The 24,178-nt window shown below is 39.4% G+C and overlaps 1 protein-coding gene across 3 annotated transcripts in view; it reads right to left on the bottom strand.

Moving 5' to 3' along the window:
* Nucleotides 1-24,178, bottom strand: part of LOC101159822 (voltage-dependent calcium channel subunit alpha-2/delta-3) — a 126,107-nt gene that overhangs the window by 82,583 nt on the left and 19,346 nt on the right. For all 3 annotated transcript variants that reach the window (XM_023956644.1, XM_023956645.1, XM_023956646.1), the window contains exon 4: nucleotides 13,527-13,586. In XM_023956644.1, coding sequence (XP_023812412.1) covers nucleotides 13,527-13,586 — 60 coding nt within the window. The remainder of the gene's footprint in view (nucleotides 1-13,526; nucleotides 13,587-24,178) is intronic.

Here is a 24,178-nt window from a genome sequence, read left to right as displayed (position 1 = left end):
CCAATTATGGTTTTTGATTCTCATCACTACATTGAAACATTAACTTTATATCTCATCTGAGTCCCTGATTGGTTAACGTGACGCGTCATCTTTCCCAAAGTTCAGATTTTTTAACTCTTTTAGCGATGCAACGCCCATCACGATGCCCAAAACACGCTGCTGCCGGACCAACCCGACACTCAATGTGTGCCACACGACCTCTTATTGCATCCGTAGATTAACCTAATATAGAAACTGGATGCCCCTGAGGCACAAATTGTGTTTGGTTTGAGCGCAGCAACACAACTACCCTTGCAGGTGGATATGGGCTGTCTGCAGGAAAAACAATAGGCAAATCTGTATGGCATGTGGGTGGCCCTTACAGAGTCATAGATCGATCTGAGACCAATAGGTCAAAATTTTTCAAGTACATCTTTTTCTACAGGCATGCTGCAGTTCAAACACTTAAGGGTGGGTAAGGTTGAAATAGGAAAAACGCAGGGACATCGTACAGCTTTTACGTTTTTAACCCCCCCGAACACTGTATACTGCGCAAGGACCCCCATTAGTGCTGTTCAAGTGATAGGTATGCTCTCCTGACTGTTAGAAATTAGGAAATTAAAGAATTAGAGCATAGTTTATGTCGGATCTTGTGGGCACGTTTACATATGACCTGCAGACCTTGTGTGTATAGCATTTGTGCGCTGTCAGTAAGAAGAAAGTGCATGCACCTTGCCAACTACTGAAGTGTGACATAAAAGCACTGCACTACGGCATCCCTCCTAAGTCAGAATTGCATATAACTTTCAGTAGCCTTATTAATACTTCACAATACACTTCCCATATGCATGACAATCGTACATTCTATTTTCATGATGTCCATTGTGCATGAGCCTCAAGAAACTGCAAGACCCACTCGTGCTTCTCTTACGATGCAACTCCTCCTCTCTACGACTCTATACGGGCCCAGATAACCCAAAAACCCACTGCACCGGTACGGGTGTATGTCATTAAGACAGTAACGAATTGATATTGCTGTGACAAAATATTTCAGAAACAAAGGAGACAGACATTTGAAGATTTTGGACATTGTCGTGAGCATTATGTTCTATCTGGTTTGGGATGGGACTTTGATTACCGTCTTTGTCAGTGATTATAAAAAAGTTCCAGATATACAGTACAGACCAAAAGTTTGGACACACCTCCTCATTCAAATGAATGGGAAGGTGTGTCCAAACTTTTGGTCTGTACTGTACGTGATTAATATAGTTAAATATTGAAAAAAGTAGTTGCTCAACTCTCCTCACCTCTACAGGAACCTATTGATTTCAAATAATTAGATTATGGTTAATATGTTTTTTTTTTTTTTTTTTTTTTTAGTCTATTCAAAATTGAAACTTATTTTCATAGAAACATGCCAATAGATTGTTACATTTTAACACTTTCATTTTTGGTAAAAATTAATGTCTATAGCCTGTAGATAATGACAACCTAAAAAGCAGATTAGCAAATTAGAATCTTAGACCAATTAAGGAGGATGTTTTCAGGACGAATGTCAGGTTTCTCACAATATTGTTCATTTCTATGCACTCAATACTTGATCAAGTTTCCTTTCGCATGAATTGCTGAATAGAATGGAAGCCCAGGTTGCTTTGAAAGCTACCTTGTGGTCATTTACTTTGTTAGGTCTGGTGTCTGTTATTTTTCTCTCACAACAACCAATTGAATTTCTAACAAGTTCAGGTCAGGCAAGTTTCATTGCATATCAAGCACTATGATCACAGAACCAGCTTTTGGTATCTTTAATACTGTGAGAAGATCCCAAGTCCTGCTGGAAAATGTCTTCATCTTCATAGAAGACAACATGAAGGGCTCTAGAGTTTCCAGGCTGGATTGATTGTGGACCTCAGTAAACCCACTAGACCAACACCAGGAGATGACAAAGCGTCCCAAACCATCTCTGACTATGGAAACCTTACACTGGAATTCAAATAATGTGGAATGTGTGCCCCTTTAATATTTTTCACCAGACTCTGATACCTCAATTTCCAAATGAGATGAATGTGTTCTTTTATTTGAAAAGAGAAAATTGGACCATTGAGTAATAGTCCGGTTTTTCATTAGCCCATGTTAGATGCTTCTGATGTTGACTTTGGTTTAGAAAGGAATTTTAGATGAGGAATACGAGCTTTTTAGCACACGTGTAGCATTTCTCAATGTGCTGTGGCTCCTAGTGCATTAAATCCAGCCTTAAAGTTAAAGTTCCACTCTCTGTCACTCACCTAGGTGTGCATTTGACCCATCCCCTGGGGGAGCGGTGAGCTGCAGACACAGCCGCACTCGGGAACCATTTGGTGGCTTAACCCCCCCAATCCAACCCCGTAATGCTGAGTGTCAAGCAGGGAGGTCCCATTTTTAAAGTCTTTGGCCTGGGTTTGAACCAGGGTTTGACCTTCCAGTTACAGGGCGGACACTCCAACCATAAGGCCACTGTGCTGGGCCAGCTTAGTCCACTTCTTGCTTTTTTGAATAGATTTTGCCTGGCCATCCTCTCACGGCTGCACTTCTACCTGCTTCTAGAACACCTAGTCCCACCACACTTAATACTTCCTCTTAATTTTCTGTTGATATTCTTGAATACACCACTCTGTGAACAACCAGCTCATTAAGCTTTTTAGGGCTTGTCCCCCTTGTGAAGTCTTTCAAACATACGAACAGCCTAATCCATGTTGTTTTTGCCTACTGAACACTGAACTACATGATATACCATTTTAAAAGGATCAGGAAAGCTTTGCAGGTGTTTGAGTTGATTAAGGTGGAACATCGTGTTGCATCTTGCTGCTGAGCTCCTCCCTTTCTTTGCCCCTTTTGCTTACTTGACAGGTGTGGGTCAATTATCTTGTTTTGAACCTTCTGAATATGTTAGCCAGATGAGGTTTGAACCAACAAAGGAGAGCTGGAAGTGTTTGTTTCTGTGCTGGATGGTGGGGATTTTTTTTTTTTAATTCTCTGTTTCCTTATACTACTGGGTTTTGTAATTTTAGTTTTGTGTTGGGCCTTGGAAGAATTCCTGACTGTTTGTTCCTTTGGGCAGACAGCAGGAAGCTGCTGACTCCTATGGTCAGTGCGGCCAAGGTTTAAATCACAGTCACTGTCTATTTTTGAACTGGCACAATGATAGACACAGAGTTTTCATGTAGAATTTACTGTCTCTCAAGCTTTCTGGAATCTATTCTTAAATGCTGTCACACTTTTTTTTCCTCGGAATTCAAATTTTTTTATCCACTGGTTTGATTATTAGGTGTCCATAGCCTGCAATCCATTATATTCAAAATAATAGGACAATAAGAGGACAGACTTGAAATTCTCCGATATAAATTATTCTCTATAAAACATGAGTTTTACTTTTTGAATTGTTTGACCAAAAACATGACTTTTAAGTATTTTAACTTTTTTAAATCTACCTGCAGGTGAAGTCCTATTCATAATCAATTCGATTATATCTGAAATTAGTTTACTCTGCAACTACAACAACTTCTAGAAAAGCTCTTTGCAAGGTTAAGGAATGTTTTCAAAGTTTAAACATTTTGCAGTTTTATTTTTGAGGTCAGGTACTGATGTTAGATGAAAAAGCTTGGCTTGCAGACTTTGCTCTGATTCATTCTAAATCATCAAATTGTTTTGCCATTCAAGTGTTTAACACCTTGTTCATCAGAGTTCCAGCTATGATTCATCGCTCCAGAGAATCCATCTCAACTCAACTGTTCTAGTGTCTAGAGACACCATTTGCACCAACATTTTGGGATCCATGGCTTGGATGCAGCTGCTTAAAAGCTAATCCATGAGACTCTCTACACACTGCTCTTCAACTAATCTGAAGGCATTTCAAAATTTGCAAGTCTGCAGTGAAAGTTGCAGAAAGTCAACATCCCTTTGGCCTGCTTTGGAAGTTTATTTGGCTCTCTTGGCCTCTTTGCGGTAATCAGCTGCTCCCTAAAGGTTTCTCTTTGTTCTAACTCCATTGACAGCAAAATGTGGAATATTTAGAAACATGGAAATTTTACAACCAGGCAGATTGCACAGAACCACACTAAAATTTCAGTGAGCTCCTGGGAGCTACCCATTCCACAACTGTTTGTCGAAGCACTTGCATGCCTGTAGATGTATCACTTTATGCGCCTGGGACCATGGAAGTTATTAAAACACCTTAAGTAGTTATTTGGATAGAAGTACAGCATTACATATAAGTTGGAACTGAGTGATCCCTTCAGACTAGGGCCACTTTTTATTTGTCAGCATCTAGCTTGGCAATTGGCTGTTTGTCTCCACCCCGCAAGGGAGTACTTCATTGGCTGCAGAGGGCATAGGAGACTGCTCTCTTATTTCCTTTTTACAGCACATGAGCATTGCGGGTGAAAGAGCGAGGGAGGAAAATCGCTGCAGATTACCGTGCCAATTTCACATGGAAGCAGAAGAGCTCTGGAAAGGGTAGATAAGGAAATTCCTATCAAACTGCTGCCAGCCAAATGTGTATCCAATAGCAGTAAGTCACACAAACATTTAAAAAAAAAAAACAAATAGTGATGGAGGAGGTTCACCCTACGGGTGGATGCGGTATTTTTAGCTCAGCTGGTGATAATTACCATCTATTCACTATGAGCCGCAGTGAAATGCACTATTAGAAATGCCACCATCAGAGCCGTGCAGGCACAAGAAAGTGCACATTTACATGGCAGTACACATGCAGCCCGCATCAAATCATGCATGTAAACAACTTCTGCATTTTGTCACTGCGATAATTTTCCTTTGCTGCTCAAAATATTGAAAGTACAATTAGAAATGATTAATAAAAGCATAAATTAGTTAATGATGTACTTGACAGCGCATAATATCGTTTAAACCAGTACTTGACAACCTCCACGCTTCCTAGCGATGAAAAAAATTCAAACATGAAATTGTTAGGATAAAAAGAAACTTTTAAAAGTTATTCAGCATCCTTTTACTTTAAGATACATAGTTTGAATACATTTATACATAAAAAAATATCAGTCATGTCTTTAAAAATTTTATTGTAGAGCAGTAATTAAAGTGATGCAAAATATTTGTTGTATTGGGCTAAAAACGCAAGTGCACTCAAATATTTACTCACATATTGACTATAGTAGCTTATAAAAGTTCCACGTGTTAATTCTTAAAATACTACAATTTAGGTGCACTAGTGAAGCAGATGTAAATTCATGACACGCGTATGATAAACGTCACATGTTGACAGTTACATGCTCTGCTCCGTCTCTGCGTATCTGGGTCCGTCACAGTTTTTTTTATTCCTCTTAAACCCAACATGCCAGAAAAGCTTTACTAGTCAGTCAGTCAGTTAGACCCTCTACAAAAGAAAGTGAAGAACTGATACCAAACAACCAAATGATACTAAAATGGAGAAAAAGGAGAAATTAAATACAAGACACAAAAAAAAACATTCTGAAAAAGTACATGTGAATATTTCTTTATACTAAACTAAATTCTAATGAAACTGTATATTATTCTATTATATTAATAGTTACTCATTCTTGGTTGAACAACAGTTGATAAATGACTTGTTTTGAAAATGACTGCATGTGAATGTCACTGAAACCTTTATTTAAAGTTTCAACAGATTTTTGTCACTTTTCCTTAATTGGTTCACATCCATAAATTTTAAGATTTCCTCTATATGGACACAACTTTAGCCATAAAACTCCAACACTCCTTCAAGCTTCCACAAAGGAAAATAAAAATTATTACTTTTTTGCTTTTGAGGACATCACACAGGGTCAGAAACAAAAGTGAAATAAGCAGTTGTACTTAAAAAAAATACTGAACTTTAAGATGTCGAAGGAGTGACTCTAAAAAGAATCAAAGCCACTAAAAAGAGAATTTGCATTTTTATGTGAGAGCATTTTTATTGAAACATCAAGCTGTGTAGATGCGGGATGAAGTTCCTTTCACAGATGTACAGACAAAAGAACGCAAAATAAGTCAAGCATGATCCAGCACATATTGTTTACATAAAAATCTCGATATTTTTTTTTTTATATATAATTAAAGGCAAACCAGAACCAGACAGTCCACAACTTTTAATTAAGTGGTTATCAGGCTTTACATCAAATGTATAGTCTCAGCTGACTCTCTAGACTACTCGGTCTAATAAGGGGGGGTTCGCTGGAACCTTGGCCAAATACTTTTTAACTGTTAGGGAAAGTATGAGCACCTATAGAAATGGACACAAAAGATGCTGACTCTGAGCCAGAAATTGAAATAAAATGTTAAACCATTTATCTAAATCCAAAGACTGACTGTCACGGGATGGAGGCTCGAGAGCCGGTAGGACCCAGGCGCAGAGATGGGAGGCAAACGGGTTCAATGGCAAGGGGTTTAATTATAACAAACAAAAGGCGCTGCAGAGCAGGATGACAACAACAAAACAAAACTCACTGTGGCGTGGAACAAGAAACGAGGAACATGGCATGACAAGGACAACCAGGACAGGAATAATGGACCAACACAGGAGGAGGGCAGAGACAAGACTTAAATACAGACAGGGCAGACAAGACACAGGTGGACACGATCAGGGCTGATGGGGACCAAAGGAAGTAAAACTCAAGAAAACAGACAAGACAGGAGACTTTCAAAATAAAACAGGAAACAGAAACAAGACAGAACAAGGACCAAAAACAAGACAACAACTTCAAATCATGACAGTACCCCCCCCTCAAGGAACCGCTCCGAGGTTCCAAAAGTCACATGAGGGGGGGGGCTCGGAGGACAAACCTCGACGGGCATAAGTGTCAGAGGACGGCCGGGAGGCCGAGCGGTCCGGCGAGGCAGGTCCGGAGGACGGCCGGGGGGCCGAGCGGTCCGGCGAGGCAGGTCCGGAGGACGGCCGGGGGGCCGAGCGGTCCGGCGAGGCAGGTCCGGAGGACGGCCGGGGGGCCGAGCGGTCCGGCGAGGCAGGTCCGGAGGACGGCCGGGGGGCCGAGCGGTCCGGCGAGGCAGGTCCGGAGGACGGCCGGGGGGCCGAGCGGTCCGGCGAGGCAGGTCCGGAGGACGGCCGGGGGGCCGAGCGGTCCGGCGAGGCAGGTCCGGAGGACGGCCGGGGGGCCGAGCGGTCCGGCGAGGCAGGTCCGGAGGACGGCCGGGGGGCCGAGCGGTCCGGCGAGGCAGGTCCGGCATGAGATGCGTGGAGTCGTCAGGCGTGGAGTCGTCAGGCGTGGAGTCGTCAGGCGTGGAGTCGTCAGGCGTGGAGTCGTCAGGCGTGGAGTCGTCAGGCGTGGAGTCGTCAGGCATGGAGTCAGGCATGGAGTCAGGCATGGAGTCAGGCATGGAGTCAGGCATGGAGTCAGGCATGGAGTCAGGCATGGAGTCAGGCATTGAGTCAGGCATGGAGTCAGGCATGGAGTCAGGCATGGAGTCAGGCATGGAGTCAGGCATGGAGTCAGGCATGGGCTCTGGCGGGTCGGGCCAGCAGTCAGGCTCTGGCGGGTCGGGCCAGCAGTCAGGCTCTGGCGGGTCGGGCCAGCAGTCAGGCTCTGGCGGGTCGGGCCAGCAGTCAGGCTCTGGCGGGTCGGGCCAGCAGTCAGGCTCTGGCGGGTCGGGCCAGCAGTCAGGCTCTGGCGGGTCGGGCGTGGCCTTGGCAGCGGGGGTCGGTCGGGATTCAGGCGGAACCCCCCTGGGCGCCGGGACGGGTCGGGGTGCAGGCGGCACCCCCCTGGGCGCCGGGACGGGTCGGGGTGCTGGCGGCACCCTCCTGGGAGCCGGGACGGGTCGGGGTGCGTCCGGGACCACCACTGAACGTGATTGTGGTGCATCCGGGACCACCACCGGGACATGACGGGGATGAGGTGCATCCGGCACCACCACTGGAAAGGGATGTGGTGCGTGCCGGACCACCTCTGGAACAGGAAGGGGACGGCGGGGACGACGGCGACGACGACCCCCCCTCATGGCGAGACGGCTCCCTCTCCAGTCAAGACGGCTCCCTTCCATAGCATACGATGAGAACTGGGCCTGGTCGAAGACCCAAAATGTCCTGGTCTGCTCTGCTGCCAGGCAGTAGGCCTCTAAAAGCCGCATGTCCCGCTCTGCTGGGTCCAGGAAATAGCGTTGGTCCATTCTGTCACGGGATGGAGGCTCGAGAGCCGGTAGGACCCAGGCGCAGAGACGGGAGGCAAACGGGTTCAATGGCAAGGGGTTTAATTATAACAAACAAAAGGCGCTGCAGAGCAGGATGACAACAACAAAACAAAACTCACTGTGGCGTGGAACAAGAAACGAGGAACATGGCATGACAAGGACAACCAGGACAGGAATAATGGACCAACACAGGAGGAGGGCAGAGACAAGACTTAAATACAGACAGGGCAGACAAGACACAGGTGGACACGATCAGGGCTGATGGGGACCAAAGGAAGTAAAACTCAAGAAAACAGACAAGACAGGAGACTTTCAAAATAAAACAGGAAACAGAAACAAGACAGAACAAGGACCAAAAACAAGACAACAACTTCAAATCATGACACTGACAACAGTGTGGAGCAGGAAAAAAACTTATAAAACTAAAATGTGAAATAGTATACAAAAATCTGATTTATTTCTCACCTTCGAGTATGGTTTGTGTTTTTGATACTAAAATAACTAAGAATTGGAAACTAAATAATAAACTTTAACGGCTGTTATTACATTTGTGTTGTTAAAACGAAATGTTTAAAAACTTTAAATGTCTCAAAATAGACAGCAACACTTTTACAATTTTATGTGCTGAATCACAAAGTTAAGTGTAAGCTAGAGCTGGGAATCACTGACAAAATTACAATTAAATTCATTTTTGATTTACTAGTTCACAACCTAAATTGCTATTCAACAGTTTAATGAAATATTGATTGATTTTTCAAATTCATTCCAAAACCAGTTTTGTTGTTGGCTAAAGTGGCACTTTCAATAATTGTATTCAGGAGTTCTCCCCAAAAAAAAAAAATCTGAAATGAGTTTCTTTCCCTAAAAAATACAAGAAATTACCTTAAAGTAAAAAATGATTAATAGATTTGATGAACCAATTTCAAATGTAAGTACAGAGCTCAGAATACAATCAAAATAGGAAGGATTTTTTACATTATTATCTCCCCTTTGATTTGCTTATTATTTTTTAAAAATCTGAACTAACATGCAGGACATTGACATGTCAGTCAAATCAATCAGTAGCTTACTGAAATAGCTGTAGTTCAGATACTTCTAGTCCTATTTATTCCTGTAATATTGCATCTTCATTGTAATCTTTGCTTTTACGTGTTTATTGGTGATATATCTTAAAGTATACCTCATGTCCTCTCTGACTTAAAGCACAAGCAGCCCAGAAGGAAAAATCCAAAGAGGTCACTCTTGCTTTAAGCGAACAGCCATCATTATGCACAACTGTTGCACAGCTGCAGGTATTTATAGCTCAGCAATTTGCTAAGGAAATGCTGCAGGCTACACTGAATAAATGTTAAAGTACCAAACTGAAGTCACATGCGCATCAGCAGACACTTGCGTGTGGACGGTGAAAATAACCACATGTTTATGCTCCTAAACCTTCTTTTTGCCCCCCTCTTTTCCAGAGTTTTAGATGGAAAAACAGCAGTCTGCTTATAGTACAGCTTAAACTTGTATCTTACCTTTGTTATGGAAAAATGATACATTTCACACTTCACAACTGTAATTCCATTTCAAAAAATTAGCAAGTGGCTCTCTCATGAATTTGTTTGAGTGTCAAGTAAAATTTAAATTACAGTACTTGCACATGCTGATCCCACACAAGGTCACAGCTAATTGAAGCCCAAAAACAAACAAATACATCCATAAGTGGTAAGATTATGCATTAAAATACAGGACCAAAAGGGAAAAGAGATCAATATTATGGGACTACAACAAGATACTGGTTATCATATTTCTTTATTTAAAAGCCGAACTTGAACGTGCAAAGTTTATGCCACAAAAATGTAGTTTTATAATGTGCCATAAAAATGCTTTTAACTTAAACTGATCAAATTTTTTGTATCATTTGCTGTCGACTTTTTCATACAACTTAAACTAACATTAAATAGTATAAACTTTTCTCATTTTATTTCTCACCCATTGTCTGTCAGTCCAAGCTTTTATTTTCAAATGTCAAATGAAATTGCAGGTCATGTACAGATCAAGCAGATGACAAAAACAATGAAATGTGTAAACATGTGCACTATGGGGAAAAGATTCAGAGCTGAGCTGCAGTCTGTACTTGATTTGGTAAACTATCTTCAATATCCAGAAAAAAGTCAAAAACTGCTTTGCTGAACCTTTGAGAACTGACAAAGCAAATGCACACCCGCTTCAGTCATCCACACACAACAAAGACTCCATAAGTGGCTTAGCAACAAATACTCACAAACCGACTCAAAATCGTATTTATTCTTAAGAACCTAAACTTCAGTTATTGCTCCTCATAAACTTCATTTAGAAATGTGTTGGATGGTGCTCAGCCCATTATTTTGTTTTTTTTTTTTCACTCAAACACTCAACACGGAATCACAACAGCAGGGCTGCAGCTGAAAAGAATTACAGCCGTTAAAAAAGATCTGGAGCAGAACCACGGGACTGTGAGGTACAGTAGAACTGTGGCTGGAGCCAAATGTTCTCTTGATCACAAAAAAATATAATTACTAGAGTAGGACTCCCTGGATGCAGTAAAGATTATGTTCCATTTTTGAAAGCATTATGACTTTGATCCCATTAATAGACACGATTTAATTCGATTTATGCTTTATGACCAGCAAGGCTGGTAAAACATGATGGGGCTTCCACTTTGGATTCAATTTACTTCATATATTTAAACAACTGTTTGAGTGCATACTTTTAAAACTGACATGACTTAAGAACTAAAGCTCAAAGAATCCACTTCCAATTTTCTTAAAAAAAAAAAAAAATTAAAAACCTGACTGACTTTTATAAAAACGGATATCAGTAAACATTAAGTGCTATATTTTCTTGGGTGTTATTTTCCAGTTTAAAATGTATCTATTTAGATATTCACCAGATGCTTCACTGTGACTGGCAGATGTTATCAATTCATCACAAAGACATGCGTTTGCACATGCATGCTAATAGTGAACCAATCCTTCTGTATCTTAGCTATTATAACTGGACATAAGATGCTAAACAATCCCACATAAGATAACATCTACGGTGGTCCTGAAGTGTAAAACACATCAACAAATCACTCAGTGCAAAAAAATATTAAAGATCACAAGGACAATAAAAAAGCAAAACAAATAAAAAAAACAGCATCACATTTTGAAAATTAAAGAACAAAATTCCAAAAACCATAACATAAAAAGAATAACTATTTCAGAAAATAAAAGTTAATTTCAGAAATCAAAATGAGATATTAAAAAAACGAAACAAAATAAGAAAGCGAAATGGAGAGTTATGATGGAACATCACTTATTGGACGTTTTTGGAGCTTTATTTTAAATTGTTTTGGTTTTTTTTTGTTTTTGAAAATACAAAGTCACTTTTTTGGATTAGCTTTGCTTTTTTTGTTGTTTTAATCCTTAATATGTTTTTGCATTGAGTGATTTTTTGATGTGATTTGCATTTCAGGGCCACAGTTAGAATCAAATATTATGTCAAATAAACAGCTGTAATACTGTATCTCTTAGTAAAAAAAAAAGATGGCACCTTGTGTCTCACTGTAACCAATATATACAAATAAAGAAATAAAAATAGCTGGATTTGACTGGACTGCCAACCAACTAAAGGCAACAAAAATTAGTCAAATCTGATTTTGTTCTTATTTAGGTAACTGGGTTTTAGTTTAAGAAAGGCATAAATGAGACAGAAAGCAACTCTATTCCGTTTGCACCAGTGCTTTTATTGCTTCTATCAAAATTTGGACTAATGTGTTTGGGTTTCACACATTTGTTGCAGTAACATGTCATATGTGCATCTGAAATGTCAGATTCTTCTTCATTTCTTTTGGGGACTCTGCCCTACTCAGATAAGAATGATGACGCTACGTCTGGTCAATATGGCAACAACCGTGCAGATCGCCCAAGGGTAACGTGTACAGCACACGCTTAGTCTTTAAAGCCTAATTTCCACTGGTCTGTCTGCATTGTGTTGGCACACAAAAATAGAACGTTCATTTATCAATCGGAATGTTTACATTGCCTTCATCATGTCTGCATCTGACGTCCATCCCTCTGCAATGCAATGCAAGCTTTACACAGGAGTTCTATTTCTAGTGCGTTGATGAGTCAATGTTGAGGCAAACAGTTGGAGAAATAAGAAACAGGTCCTGATTTCAAAATAAAAATTCTGTTGTACTTTCAAAATAAAACTTAATTGAATTTGATTTCATTTAATATATTTTAATTTTATTTAATTATGCACGTCAACACAGCAGAAAACACTGGCGTCCATTTTCACCATTGACAACAAAAGTTTAATTATGGAAGTATGAGGAAGGAGAGGGCATGGGACCTGCTTGCTTATATTTTGAATAGGTGAGGAAAGCGGGACAAAGTAGTCAGCACAGGGGGGTGGCAGGACAAACCACTCCTCCAGGAGCCGAGGGGGAGGGGAGGGACAGACCGGAGAGGCAATTCAGAGGATGTGGTTTAGTAGAGGGTCGTGAGACGGATTCCCCACGCAACGCAACAGCGATGCACTGCAGACTGACCAGTGACAGTCTGGGCTAAGTATATGCTTCTAACTCTCAAATCATAATCACAAATGTTTTAAGCTGTGTGTCAGACAGATGTGACAACTTCGGAAAGTTTATTACTTACACAGATATAAAGCTAAACTCTATGAAGATTGCAATGACAGTGAGAACTTCCATGATGTAATATCAGAAAAGCCTTTTAAAAGTTGTCCCAAATCTTCAGAGAGATACAACATCATCACCCGTATCCACAATTAAATCTCAATTAACGCTAACGGAAATTAACAAGCCCTAAAATGGCCCTTTTATCTTTTCTTTTAAACTGCCACAATCGCTTCAAACCAGCAAAGTTTTGCTCAGTGAAGGCATCTGATTAGATTATTAGATGCCCATATCTAATTTTATGCCATGAGCTATTCTTAATCTCTGATCTCTTGCGGGATGTTGAGCACCTTCATTATGTGCATTAACATGCACAGCAGCTCCAGCAGGACCATGAACAGCTGAGTGACATGCTGATACGCAACTGTACCACTTTTATGAAAAGTCTCCCTACATGAATCGTTGAAAAAGGAAAGGCGGCCTGGCCCTGTCAGGGGAAGCAGCCAACGAGATCATTAATGCTTTTTCATCTCATTTCTCCCCTCGTGTTTGCAGAGCCTCTTGTCCTTTACTGGGCATTTTCCCTTAATCCCTTAATCAGAGGAGAGGAGGCTTCAATATCTTTTTCTAGACTCAGTTTAAATGACACACTTCAAAGAACATGGCGTTTTAATTAGGTCTGAGTTTGTAATCATTTTGACTAAAATATGAAAAGTATATGTAGACTTACTTGCAGGTCTGGTTCTTCTTCATGCTGAAGGTGGGCCTCTTCTGCCGCCTCCACGAGTCTCTACCGAAGAAAAAGGGCAAAGGCAATAGCTCAAAAGCAAGTTGATTTGTGCATCAAAAAGCCTAAACAGTAGAAAAAACTGTTCAGAGAGTAGGTCTGCAACCACATTTGTAAGGGCCCCCTTAGCACCAGAGCACCACTAAAACCCCTCAGAACACACAGACAGACAGCAGAGAGAACGTTGGCCAGCATGTAAAAAGAGAAGTGGGTTATTTTACTAAATGGTTCACCAGAAGAGGTAATGACAGCCTGGGGTTCTTTGGACACTATGACAACAAATTCCATCACCGGTTCACGCGGTTTTGCACACGCACTGAACATGCCCGCACACCAAAACCCACATAGACAATCGTTATGTCATTAACCTCTTGCTGGTATTGTCTGCTGTGCACACCTGTGGGGGAAGAGTCTGAGAGTCTTTCAGTAAGCAGCATCTCTCATCTCATGTATTTCTCTTATTGGAGCAATTTTCAGATAAAAAGTGTTATTGAATAAAAGTGAATGCAGTCATAGCCTTTTTTTCAAGAGATATTTTTTGAAAAGTGCTGCCAAGATTAAAGATAAAAAGGTCTAACAATAACTAACACTGTTTAAAACCACTCCAATGAAAATTGTGCTTTTGGTGTTTTTAACATGTTCTTTTTTTCATTATGGAAGACAAATACAAAGAAAATTAAGCTTAAACTTGCATTTCTGGGTATTTCTTTATTCAAATATTTGTGAATCAGGAGCAGACCAAACTATGACACTGGAAAAAGTCTATAGCTGTGACATACAGAAGACTGCAGATGACTAGATCCATGTACGACCTCGTTTTCCTCATCTGCTAGCATCTGGCTCAAAACTCCAATATTGCTCATGAATATTTTAGTTTGGTTCCCCCTTGCACTTCCTATGCCCAACCCTCAAACAGGAAGTGATGTCCTTGGCCACCAGAAAGGAGGGGGGAGAAATGTGACTAAAAAAAAAAAACAGATCAATAAACAAATTTTGACCTGTGGTGTATTGTGTTCTTGTATTACATTATGTCTAAAAGGGATGAACTTTAATAGACAGGTGACAAGTACGCAACACTATTTTGTCACATCTGCCCACAACTCTAAGGAGAATTTCTAATGAACTACTGCCGCTTTACAGAAACTATGTCCTAGAAAATGACACTAGACTTTTGATTTCTTAAAGATACAATAGCATTAGACTCTTGTGTTAGATATTTACATATGCATCTTTGGACTAACCATAATGGTCAGTCCAAAGGTGTTCTAATTAGGCTATGATTCCATGCATTTCCACATCATTTTTAAAGTTAATGCACTTCCAAACACACTTCTATCAGACAATATTTTTGGTTTACTGTTAAGATTGCCAAATACTTTACATTTAACACATATAATACAAATGGTAAATGGCGTATACTTATATTGCTTGTTTCTACCTTCCTTAAAGGCCCGTAGCGTTTTACAGTCAAAGTCCCATTGACACACGCATTCACACTGATGGCGCTGCCGAACACTAAAATGTAATTTTCACGAATTCTATCACCTTTACTTTTAAATTCAAACCAATTAGTTTCTTCTAGAAGGATTCCATATATACTGTAGACCTAACACAACTAAAGTTGTAAAATAAAGTGGGAATGTAATGGATTTGTGTGATTTAAAGATGATAAAAAAGAGAATATTGGCTGAATATTGTTTGTTTGTTTGTTTGTTTGCTTATTTATTTATTTATTTATTTATTTATTTAAGCTACATAGTCATCATTCTTTGTACGTGGGGGCCATGGGTCATATGTTTTAACGGAGGGGAGTGGGAAGGGTGAAGGGTGGGTTGGGTTTTTACTGTAATGTTGTGCATTTTTTGTTTTTAATGTTAAAGCGCTTCGAGCTGCACAAAATGCATGAGAAGCGCTATTTTATAAATAAAGTTTGATTTGATTTGAAACAACACAGATCAGACATTTTGTGTTAGAGAATGCCATTTCCTTTCACCTGGACTTAAATCCAAACAACTGCTATATATTACAGAAACTGTAATAAAAATATTATTCAAGTTGTTTTTTTATATCCTCTGAACAAAATCTGACTGAGAACTGAAGCAATATCATATAGAGGTGCAGTGATTATGAAAGCAATTATTACAGATGAAACTGTGTCAGTCTGTGCGGTATGTGATCTCCTGCAGAAATTGCCATTTCTGATGCTCAAAGGTATCATTTTGCAATCAGCACCCCTTTGAGAACTTTTTTTTTCTTTGCATTATTTCCTTTTGTTGTAAATACATTTAATGTTCTTTTTTATTGTTCAAATTTTGGCTCTATATCACAACTCTCAAAAACCTTTAATCTGACAGTTGTGTACAACCATCCTACCTCCCCCACACACCAACACGTCTGCTTACAGATGTGATGCTCACAGTATACTTGCATTCTGAGTAAGTTCTCTGTCTCACAGCTGCTCCTGGAGCCTATGAATACCTAGTAATGGACTTCCATTTCACATTTCCATTCAAATAGCTTTACTGGGTAAACTAGTGCAATCAGTGAGCTGATTCAGTTGTGCTGCTGTTGTGTGCATGCCGGCAAGCTGTTTTGGGAGGCAAACATTGTAATCTAGAGTCTGGCCAATTATTTTCCTCACCATAGCAACACATCACCACTGAATTTTGTTGCATATCATTTTAGCGATTTTTGATTGTGTGTATAATGATATTGTTTTTTTTTTATGTACAGGTATTGTGAACAGTTCTGGTTGTGCATAACATATTTGTTAAAGAGTAAACAAAACAAAAACAAAAAAAGGGGTAAAGTAGAGTAAACTGAGGAGTGAATAACATTTGATAAAGCACTAGGGTGTGCATCTCTAAGTACTGTGTATCTGATAGCATTCTCATAAAAAAAGCTATAAAAATATATATTTTAATGCCTTAGTACAGAATAATTTGCATCCAGAAAATATTTATTCTTTAACCATACACTAAACTGTGGTTCTTATCATTGATCTAGCATTCCACTGGCCTGAACACAACCCCTTAGAAAATGCAGAACTGTTTTGTTCCATCTGAAAGTTCCACTAAGCATGACATGGAATCAAAGTAGCTTTGAGTGCTGAACTGTTAATAGAAGATGTGAGATTATAAGTTCATTGTTTTCGTCCAATTTTCTGTCTGCTCCCTCCTGGTGATGGAAATTGACACATTTCAATAATTTACCAACGTTTGCCTGCTAAGAAGTCTTTTTTTTCCTGTAGCCTGGGTAAATAAGCTCCTTGTCTACCCTAGCTTCTAGCTGCTTAACAACTACATCATACCAGTGGTGGTGCATGTCAGACGTGTCTATATTCAATCACTAAAACTTAGTCACGTTCACAGCGTACAACACTTGGGGCTGGGCATCACTGCCAACATTCCTGAATCAGGTAAGTTTCAAAAATTCACAAACCGATTAAAAATGTATTCATTTATTCATTTATCTTCTTATCCGTTTGTTCCCTTTCAGGGTCACGGGGCTGCCGGAGCCTATCACAGACAGTCTGTCGAAGGGCCACAATCACACACCCATGCACTCTCACATTCACATGGACAATTTAGAGTAACCAATTGACCTATGAAACATGTTTTTGGACAGTGGGAAGAAGCCCAGGGAGAAAACCCATGCATGCACGGGGAGAACATCCAAACTCCAGACAGAAAGGTCCCCCATTGGTGTGCTGTTTAGCATCTTCAAAAATTTAAATGCAAGTACATTTATTCTTAACTTTTCAACTAAATGTATTTGGTGATGAACAGCATTTTATTCATAACTTAATATAACTTGAACAAAGGTGATACTTTTATTATAATATCAAAACATATAAATTAAAAACTAACTTAACAAATAAATAATAAATAAAAAATATAATAATATAATAAAAAATAATATAATAAAAAAAGCTATGATGAAGATAAATCAATTTATGGATTAGAAAAATTGATTCAGTGTTAAGTATAGATCAATTTAATACTTATTGATTTTCTTTTTTTTACTTAAACCTAGCCCGACTAATAAAACGCCGTATGAGAGCATGACAACATCACGCTTGGCCTTTTAGAAGCAGAGTCTTTTAGTAGATTTTTAAGCATGTCGTAATACAACATTCTGTAATGGTAATTTATCATTGTTGTAACTAATATTTCATTACACATCTGAACTTCATGTCACTTTTATATATGTTGGCACATTTGGTGAAATCCTGTGCAGATCAGACATACCATAGTAACCTGCTACTGTACAAGTAAGTAACCAAAGAAACAGGTTGTAGTCTTTTATTAGAGCTTACATTCCCACCTGTTTCTGCATTGCAACATAAAAAATATAAAAGGCACAAACCACATATCTGTAGTTCTTACTTTTTGTCTCATACCAAGCAGAAACCCGGTAGTCAATCACTGATCAGCATCCTACTCAAAGGGACCAGCAAAACATTATTTTGTTATCTCTAGTGTTACCGGCTCTTGCCTAATGGGTTACATGTAGAAGGTTGGTTGTTTTCTTTTCTTTTCAGTTTCAGAATTGCAATACTTACTCGTGGTTTTCAACATTTGATTGAATGAAAAATAAATATTACAAGTTGCCAGTCAAGCCAGTGTAAAGAACATAAAACAAGGCATGTAACCAGAAATCAAACAATATTTCTATTTACCTTCTGTCTTGACTTTCAGCCCTTCCTCACAGACAAGCTTTGGAGCAGTAGGTTAAAAATAACTTCCACAGTGGCAGGGAGCTTTTCATTTGGAAAAATAGATTAGAGATAAACAGATACTACTCCTTTCTGTGAATTTCAATTGAATCATATCACCAAGATGATCGCTCCAGGTAGGGTGTTAGTGTTGCTGTGGGACTATGTAACAGTCTGTCTCCCATACATTTAAATGAGCCTGGCACATCTGTGTGAATGTGTGTTTCTGCCAAAAGGCCTGATGTTTAAAAAGAGAGGAAATTACTTTTCATCATTCTGGTGAGACTCTGGCTTACAAGATGACAACAATAATTAAACTGACACGGTCAGAGAGGCAGGCCCCGTTGTGTCTTTGGAAAAAAAATTAAAAAATGATTTGAAAAAACATGCCAGCTACACACATCGACAAGCCTTTGACTAGCTGACAGAGAAATGCTAAAGATACGGACTGAGGAAGACTTGCAGTTTTTGAAAGAGGATCTCCTCATTATTGACTGACTCCTGACATGTTTGTGCTGCTCTCAGTGCACAACAAATATCTGAAAACAGACAATAATTAGACTTATCTAGAGAAGCCTGTAGCGAGAACAGGAGGATTCTGCCTGTGAACACACAAGAACAAGAGTTAAAGAACTCTGTTCTACTGGCAGTGAAAGATATGCTTTATGTGCAGCTATGAATTGTTCAAGTCTTTGTTTGGTTTGGTGAACAAAAACCAAATACATCTATCATGACAGAGGTTTAAAAGAAGCATACTTATATTATTAAGACTAATGACCTTCACCACAGTTAGGAAACACTGCAGATTTCTTTACTTCTTCCTGTTTACATTTGCTTTTTGTGAATTTCACACTGATCAGCATTTTTTAATCCTTTAGGGCTGGAGATGTTGCTGGCAAAACCTAAATAACAGACGCTCTTTGACTGTAACTCTGACTGTTCAGACGATCAACGCCAATCGGCCGATTTTGATGCGGAGAAAAGTGACTTTTTATACTAGGCAAAGCCGCTTCTCTCCGCGACAGATCCAGCGGACTTACATCGATTGCATAAGCACTTCACTACTCTACAGTGTTGCATTGCAGCGCAAAGCTGCATTTCTCTCTTTAGAATGTGCTGGAATTACTTTAATTAGGAATACGGTTGAAGAGTTACTGTAATCAAAAAGAATATAAACACTTGAACTAAAGCTCCGGTGTTACAGGATTAAACTGAAAATACACTATTCTTCTAAAAAACATTTTTTTAAAAGAACAAATCATTTTTTCATGAGCAGGTTACCTACTAAATCTAAAGTTTTAGGGCAGGTAAAACCAATAACCTTTACAAATACTGTCATTGTGGATGCAGCAAAAAATATGTCACTGTTAGCAGGACCTGTCATAATGCTGGGCTTCTGCTAACAGTCCCTGTGACAGAAGTAGAAGGAGGTTAGGGTTACATACATTATTGACTGATTTTTTAGTAGCACATTAAGCTTTGACTCAGCATAGTTCTAACATGAACAGAGATGAAGTGAAGTGGCCAACGTCTGAATGTTTTCCCAAGGTAACTGAAAAGTGCACAGTGGCTCTGGTGCTGTATGCCTCGTCTGTTTTAGTTGCACTTCTTTGTGGTCTGGCTGCACCCTTTAGGGGTCGCTACAGAGTATCATTCACCTCATTCTATCCTCTGCACCTTCCTAGCTCATACCCTTATGTACTCCTTGACTACATTCACAAACCTCCTCTATAATCTTCCTCTGGGCCTCTTTCCTGGTTGCTCTAACCTCAGCATCCTTTCACCAACATAATCACTGTCCCTTCACTGAATGTCCCCAAACTATCTCAATCTGGCTTCCCTGCATTTATCTGTTTTTTTTAAACACAGTATGAGTAAAATTGTGTTTCCCTCTTCATGTTTGACATTTGATGTTGCACACCCATGTATCATTTTTTATCATTTAAAATAAAAACTAATTTGCAATTTTAACCCCATACTTCACAACCTATCTTGTACTATTTAATATAACTTTACACCCGAACTAAAAACATTTCTGTTAAAAAAATAAGCTAAAATTGGTGCGTTTATAATTCCTTTTACAGGTTGTGATTATGCAGTCATTTATCTAATGAATTAGAAATCAACTAATTCACCTGCATGGTTTTAGACTTGGAGGAAGTTGGGCTGTCAAAAGAAAAACTTGGTGCAGGAAAAACCTGCAAACTTTATAAGAAAAAACTCAGGGAGATTCAAACAGATGTGCTTTTTTTTACTTGAACCATGGATTCTGATAACCACAGAGTATCTGTAAGGTCTGAAATCTGTGTCAACACCAAATTAATCTCAGAGAAATGTTCTTGGATAATTTGAAGTTAAAGTCACATCACTTTTTGTGAAAGGAAATGCTAACTCAGACTTGGCTTTTTGACAGGTCAGGTCCTCTGGGTCTTAGTTCTTCCAGAGGTCATGGATGATCTGAGTGGAACTGGCCAGGGTCAGCCCATCAATAGTCCTTTGGACAGCAATTAATATTGCCAAAACCAGCCAGGAAAAAGTTGCAGAATCAACAGAACGGAACAAAGTTAAGCGACACTTTGCTCTCTCCGTTTTTCATGCTTCGACTAAATCCAAGCCAAGTTGGGAGGGGATGACATCGTGACAAATAGAACACCGGAGAGAAGAGCAAAGGAAGGAGTAAAAAAAAAGATGAATAGATGAATGGCAGAAGGGTGATTTGAAACATCAAATGCCAATAATCGATTGTTGTCAGCTCTCAACAGTTTCGCTGACTAAAAGGGAAAAAGGCTTACTTAGTATGCAACCCTTCACACTCGCCTCTTCTTTCATATTCGAACTTCCCTTACATTGTTGTTGTGCTCAAACTTTAACTTTGACTTTTTCTTCTTCTCGACATTTTTTTTTTTCTTCTTCTCGACATCTATCCTTTCACACCTGTCCAGGCTGCATGCCCATTTAATCATTCTCCAAAACCATTCCATGTACTTTGATATCATGCTGACAAGAAAACAACCTGAGAGGAGCAGACAGAGGAAAGTGTTTCTACTCTGACATCTTCGGGCTTTGACTTGACATTTTTGGCCATCACTCTCAGCAGAAATGCACGCACCCACATCCACACCCACACAAGTCTTACTATGATTTGAGACTGGTGATATCTCCTGAAATAAGTGAAATTACAGAAAGTGGTCCAGTGAGTTCTGCCTGGCCATTGGGGTGTCAGAGACAGCCTTACCAATTCCAGCCTCCACAGCCCCATAACTAACAACAAAAGCAGGGAAAACTGAGCCACGCTTTTAGAACTGATGTTGAGAGATTGTATTCTATGCACTCAGGTTGACTATGTGATTTTGGGATTTATGCAACTTTGGCATATGAGGAGTAATGTTTATCTTACACTACTATGGGTCCCCGGTTTAGAGTTCAGGGATGTATGTTGACCCTTTAACAACAGCACAAAGTCGCTTTTCTCAGTGACAGAATCAGCTGATTCACTTCGATTGTAAACTGAGTGGCCTTGTGGTAGAGTGTCCACCCCAAGACTGGATACCAAAGATTCCAAATATGGGACCCAGTGCCTCCCTGCTTGACACTTGATATTCGCATAGGGGCAAAAAAAAAAAAAAAGAAAATCGGAATTGGGTCGTTTCAGCCTACAGTGTGAATGTAGCCCAAGCTTGGTATTTGGGAACGTCGCAGATGGAAAAATTACACAAGAAAATAAAAATGCTAGCGGACCTAGATTTATAGCAGGAAAAAATAAGATGTATAATAAAATGACCTTCTATAAAAAATATTTGGAAATATGTTCCATATGCATGCAACCTCTAGATGGCTCATTTGGCTCCATGCAGGACTGGCACAAACCAGAGTTCGATTCCCAGGGGGCGCAATGAGTTGTATCTTTTTTTTTTTTACTTGTCCTGTCCAACAGCTGGGCAAACAGATGAGAGCTGAAGGCCTCTTGTGTTGGACATATTTTACTATAACAACAGGGGTTCTGAGTTTTTTGACAAACCAGAGGTATGTCTGAATAAACCCCTTTTGTAATCAAGGCCAAACTTTATTCATTTTAATCGTATTTGAAGATTTTTTGTGTTGGACCGGACGGAGAAGAAAAGGAGGGAAGAAGAGAGAGAGATGTTAGAGAGGGGGGGTAGAAGGTTGGTTATAAGGGGGGGGGGGGGGGGTAAAACCATGAAGCAGCATAAAGCAACAAGTTGCTGGATGTTGGCCAAGACCCTTCACGCTACTGCCTACTTATGTAGCCACAACAGGGCCCAAGTCTGGGTCTCCCTGTGCCTGTCCCCTGCCTGGATAAAATATAGTACTGTGTCAGGAAGGGCATCCGGTGTAAATAATCTCTGCCAAACCACCTGTGCAGATCAGTGAAGGCTGATCCACTGTGGCAACCCCTGAATGCATGCATGGAAAGCAAAATGTCTAATTATCTGTTAATCCAAGCGGGAGCCATAATTATCTCCTTAGTCAAGATAGCTGTTGCTTAAATTTCCAAATCAAATCTTAGGACAAAATGTATTTTCAAAATGAAACCTAAAAAAAAAAAAAAAGGAAATCAGCTTTTGTTTGCAACCAAGATGGTCTCCAATATTGCTCTTTGTAAGCATAAATCTTAATGTAAATCAGCCTTACATCTTTTTTTTTCTTAGTGATTAACAGGGGATTGTATTAGAAGTGGGAAGAATATAAAAATGCACATATATAGATCCAAAGAGAAGCTGGTGCCTTTGAGTAAGATCCTGATCAGTTATTGACCAACGGGTTTCTGCTTGGTATGAGACAAAAAGTTTATTGGAACTTGAGGCATTACACCTGAGAAGATTTAGGAAGGTTTCATGCCTTTAGTCATTCACTCAGAATTTATAGATCAAAATAGGCCAATCTGTTATCAGTGAATGAGCTTCTTGGCTAGAAATGAGCAAGTAAAAATATTTTAAGCAAAAAAAGATGACTTCTTTAAGCAGGGTTCTGTTTTCATTGTATTCTATTAGGGGCCAACATAGGGCTAATTAATAGACAGCATAAAAACGTTTTGTTTTGACTTCATTACTATTTGCTCTACAAGTGTTTCTCTCCATGTTTTATATGCAAGTATTCACCATTTGCTCCAAATTAAAACTGTGTTAAAATAGCTAAAAGGCAAATTTGAATGTTCCCTGTGAAACTCACTGAATATGTTTATTCACACTGAAAAACTTCTGACAGGAATTTGGCTATCATAGAAATTCAATTTGACTTCTGCTGTGTCTTCTATTGTGTACACGTGGAAATCCACTATTCTATGCCGGCTGATGACTTCAGAAGCATGGCTGTATCAGCAGGTACAGAGAAAAGACTGCCTGCCATAACAGGGGAAACAGCCCCAAGAGGCAAGACACGCTCTTTACTTTGAAATGTATTTGTCACATGAAACACAGTTGCGCTTGACTTCAAAGCATTAGTACAATAGTTGCATGCGTTTCAGTTTTTGATTACACCTTTACTGTCTTTGTAACCAATTTTCTGCCTCTCTTTTAATGTTGGAAATGAACTTTTTTTAATTATAGGAGAAAAGGTGATGAGTTGTTATGTACTGGACTCCTTACTTTCAAATAGTGATGATAGTCCATTTTCTCAAACATAATTACATATTATTATATATTTTATGAAGTTTGTAGCATGCTTAAAAACATCCCCCACATATTATATCATTTAAAGAGAAATGTTTACATTAAAGTAATTTTTTGTCTCTTTCCTTTTAATTTAAGATTGTTTTGAACACACACAAAACAAAAGCTAGTTTTAAAAAATTTAAGACATAAATTCCGATTTATTCAGGTTCTCCTTCATAGCCAGCATTAAAAACAAAACAAAATGA

Source organism: Oryzias latipes, chromosome 7, assembly GCF_002234675.1.
Source record: "Oryzias latipes chromosome 7, ASM223467v1".
Taxonomy (NCBI): domain Eukaryota; kingdom Metazoa; phylum Chordata; class Actinopteri; order Beloniformes; family Adrianichthyidae; genus Oryzias; species Oryzias latipes.
The sequence above is the reverse complement of the archived record's forward strand: the minus strand, read 5'-3'. Positions and strand labels throughout refer to the sequence as shown.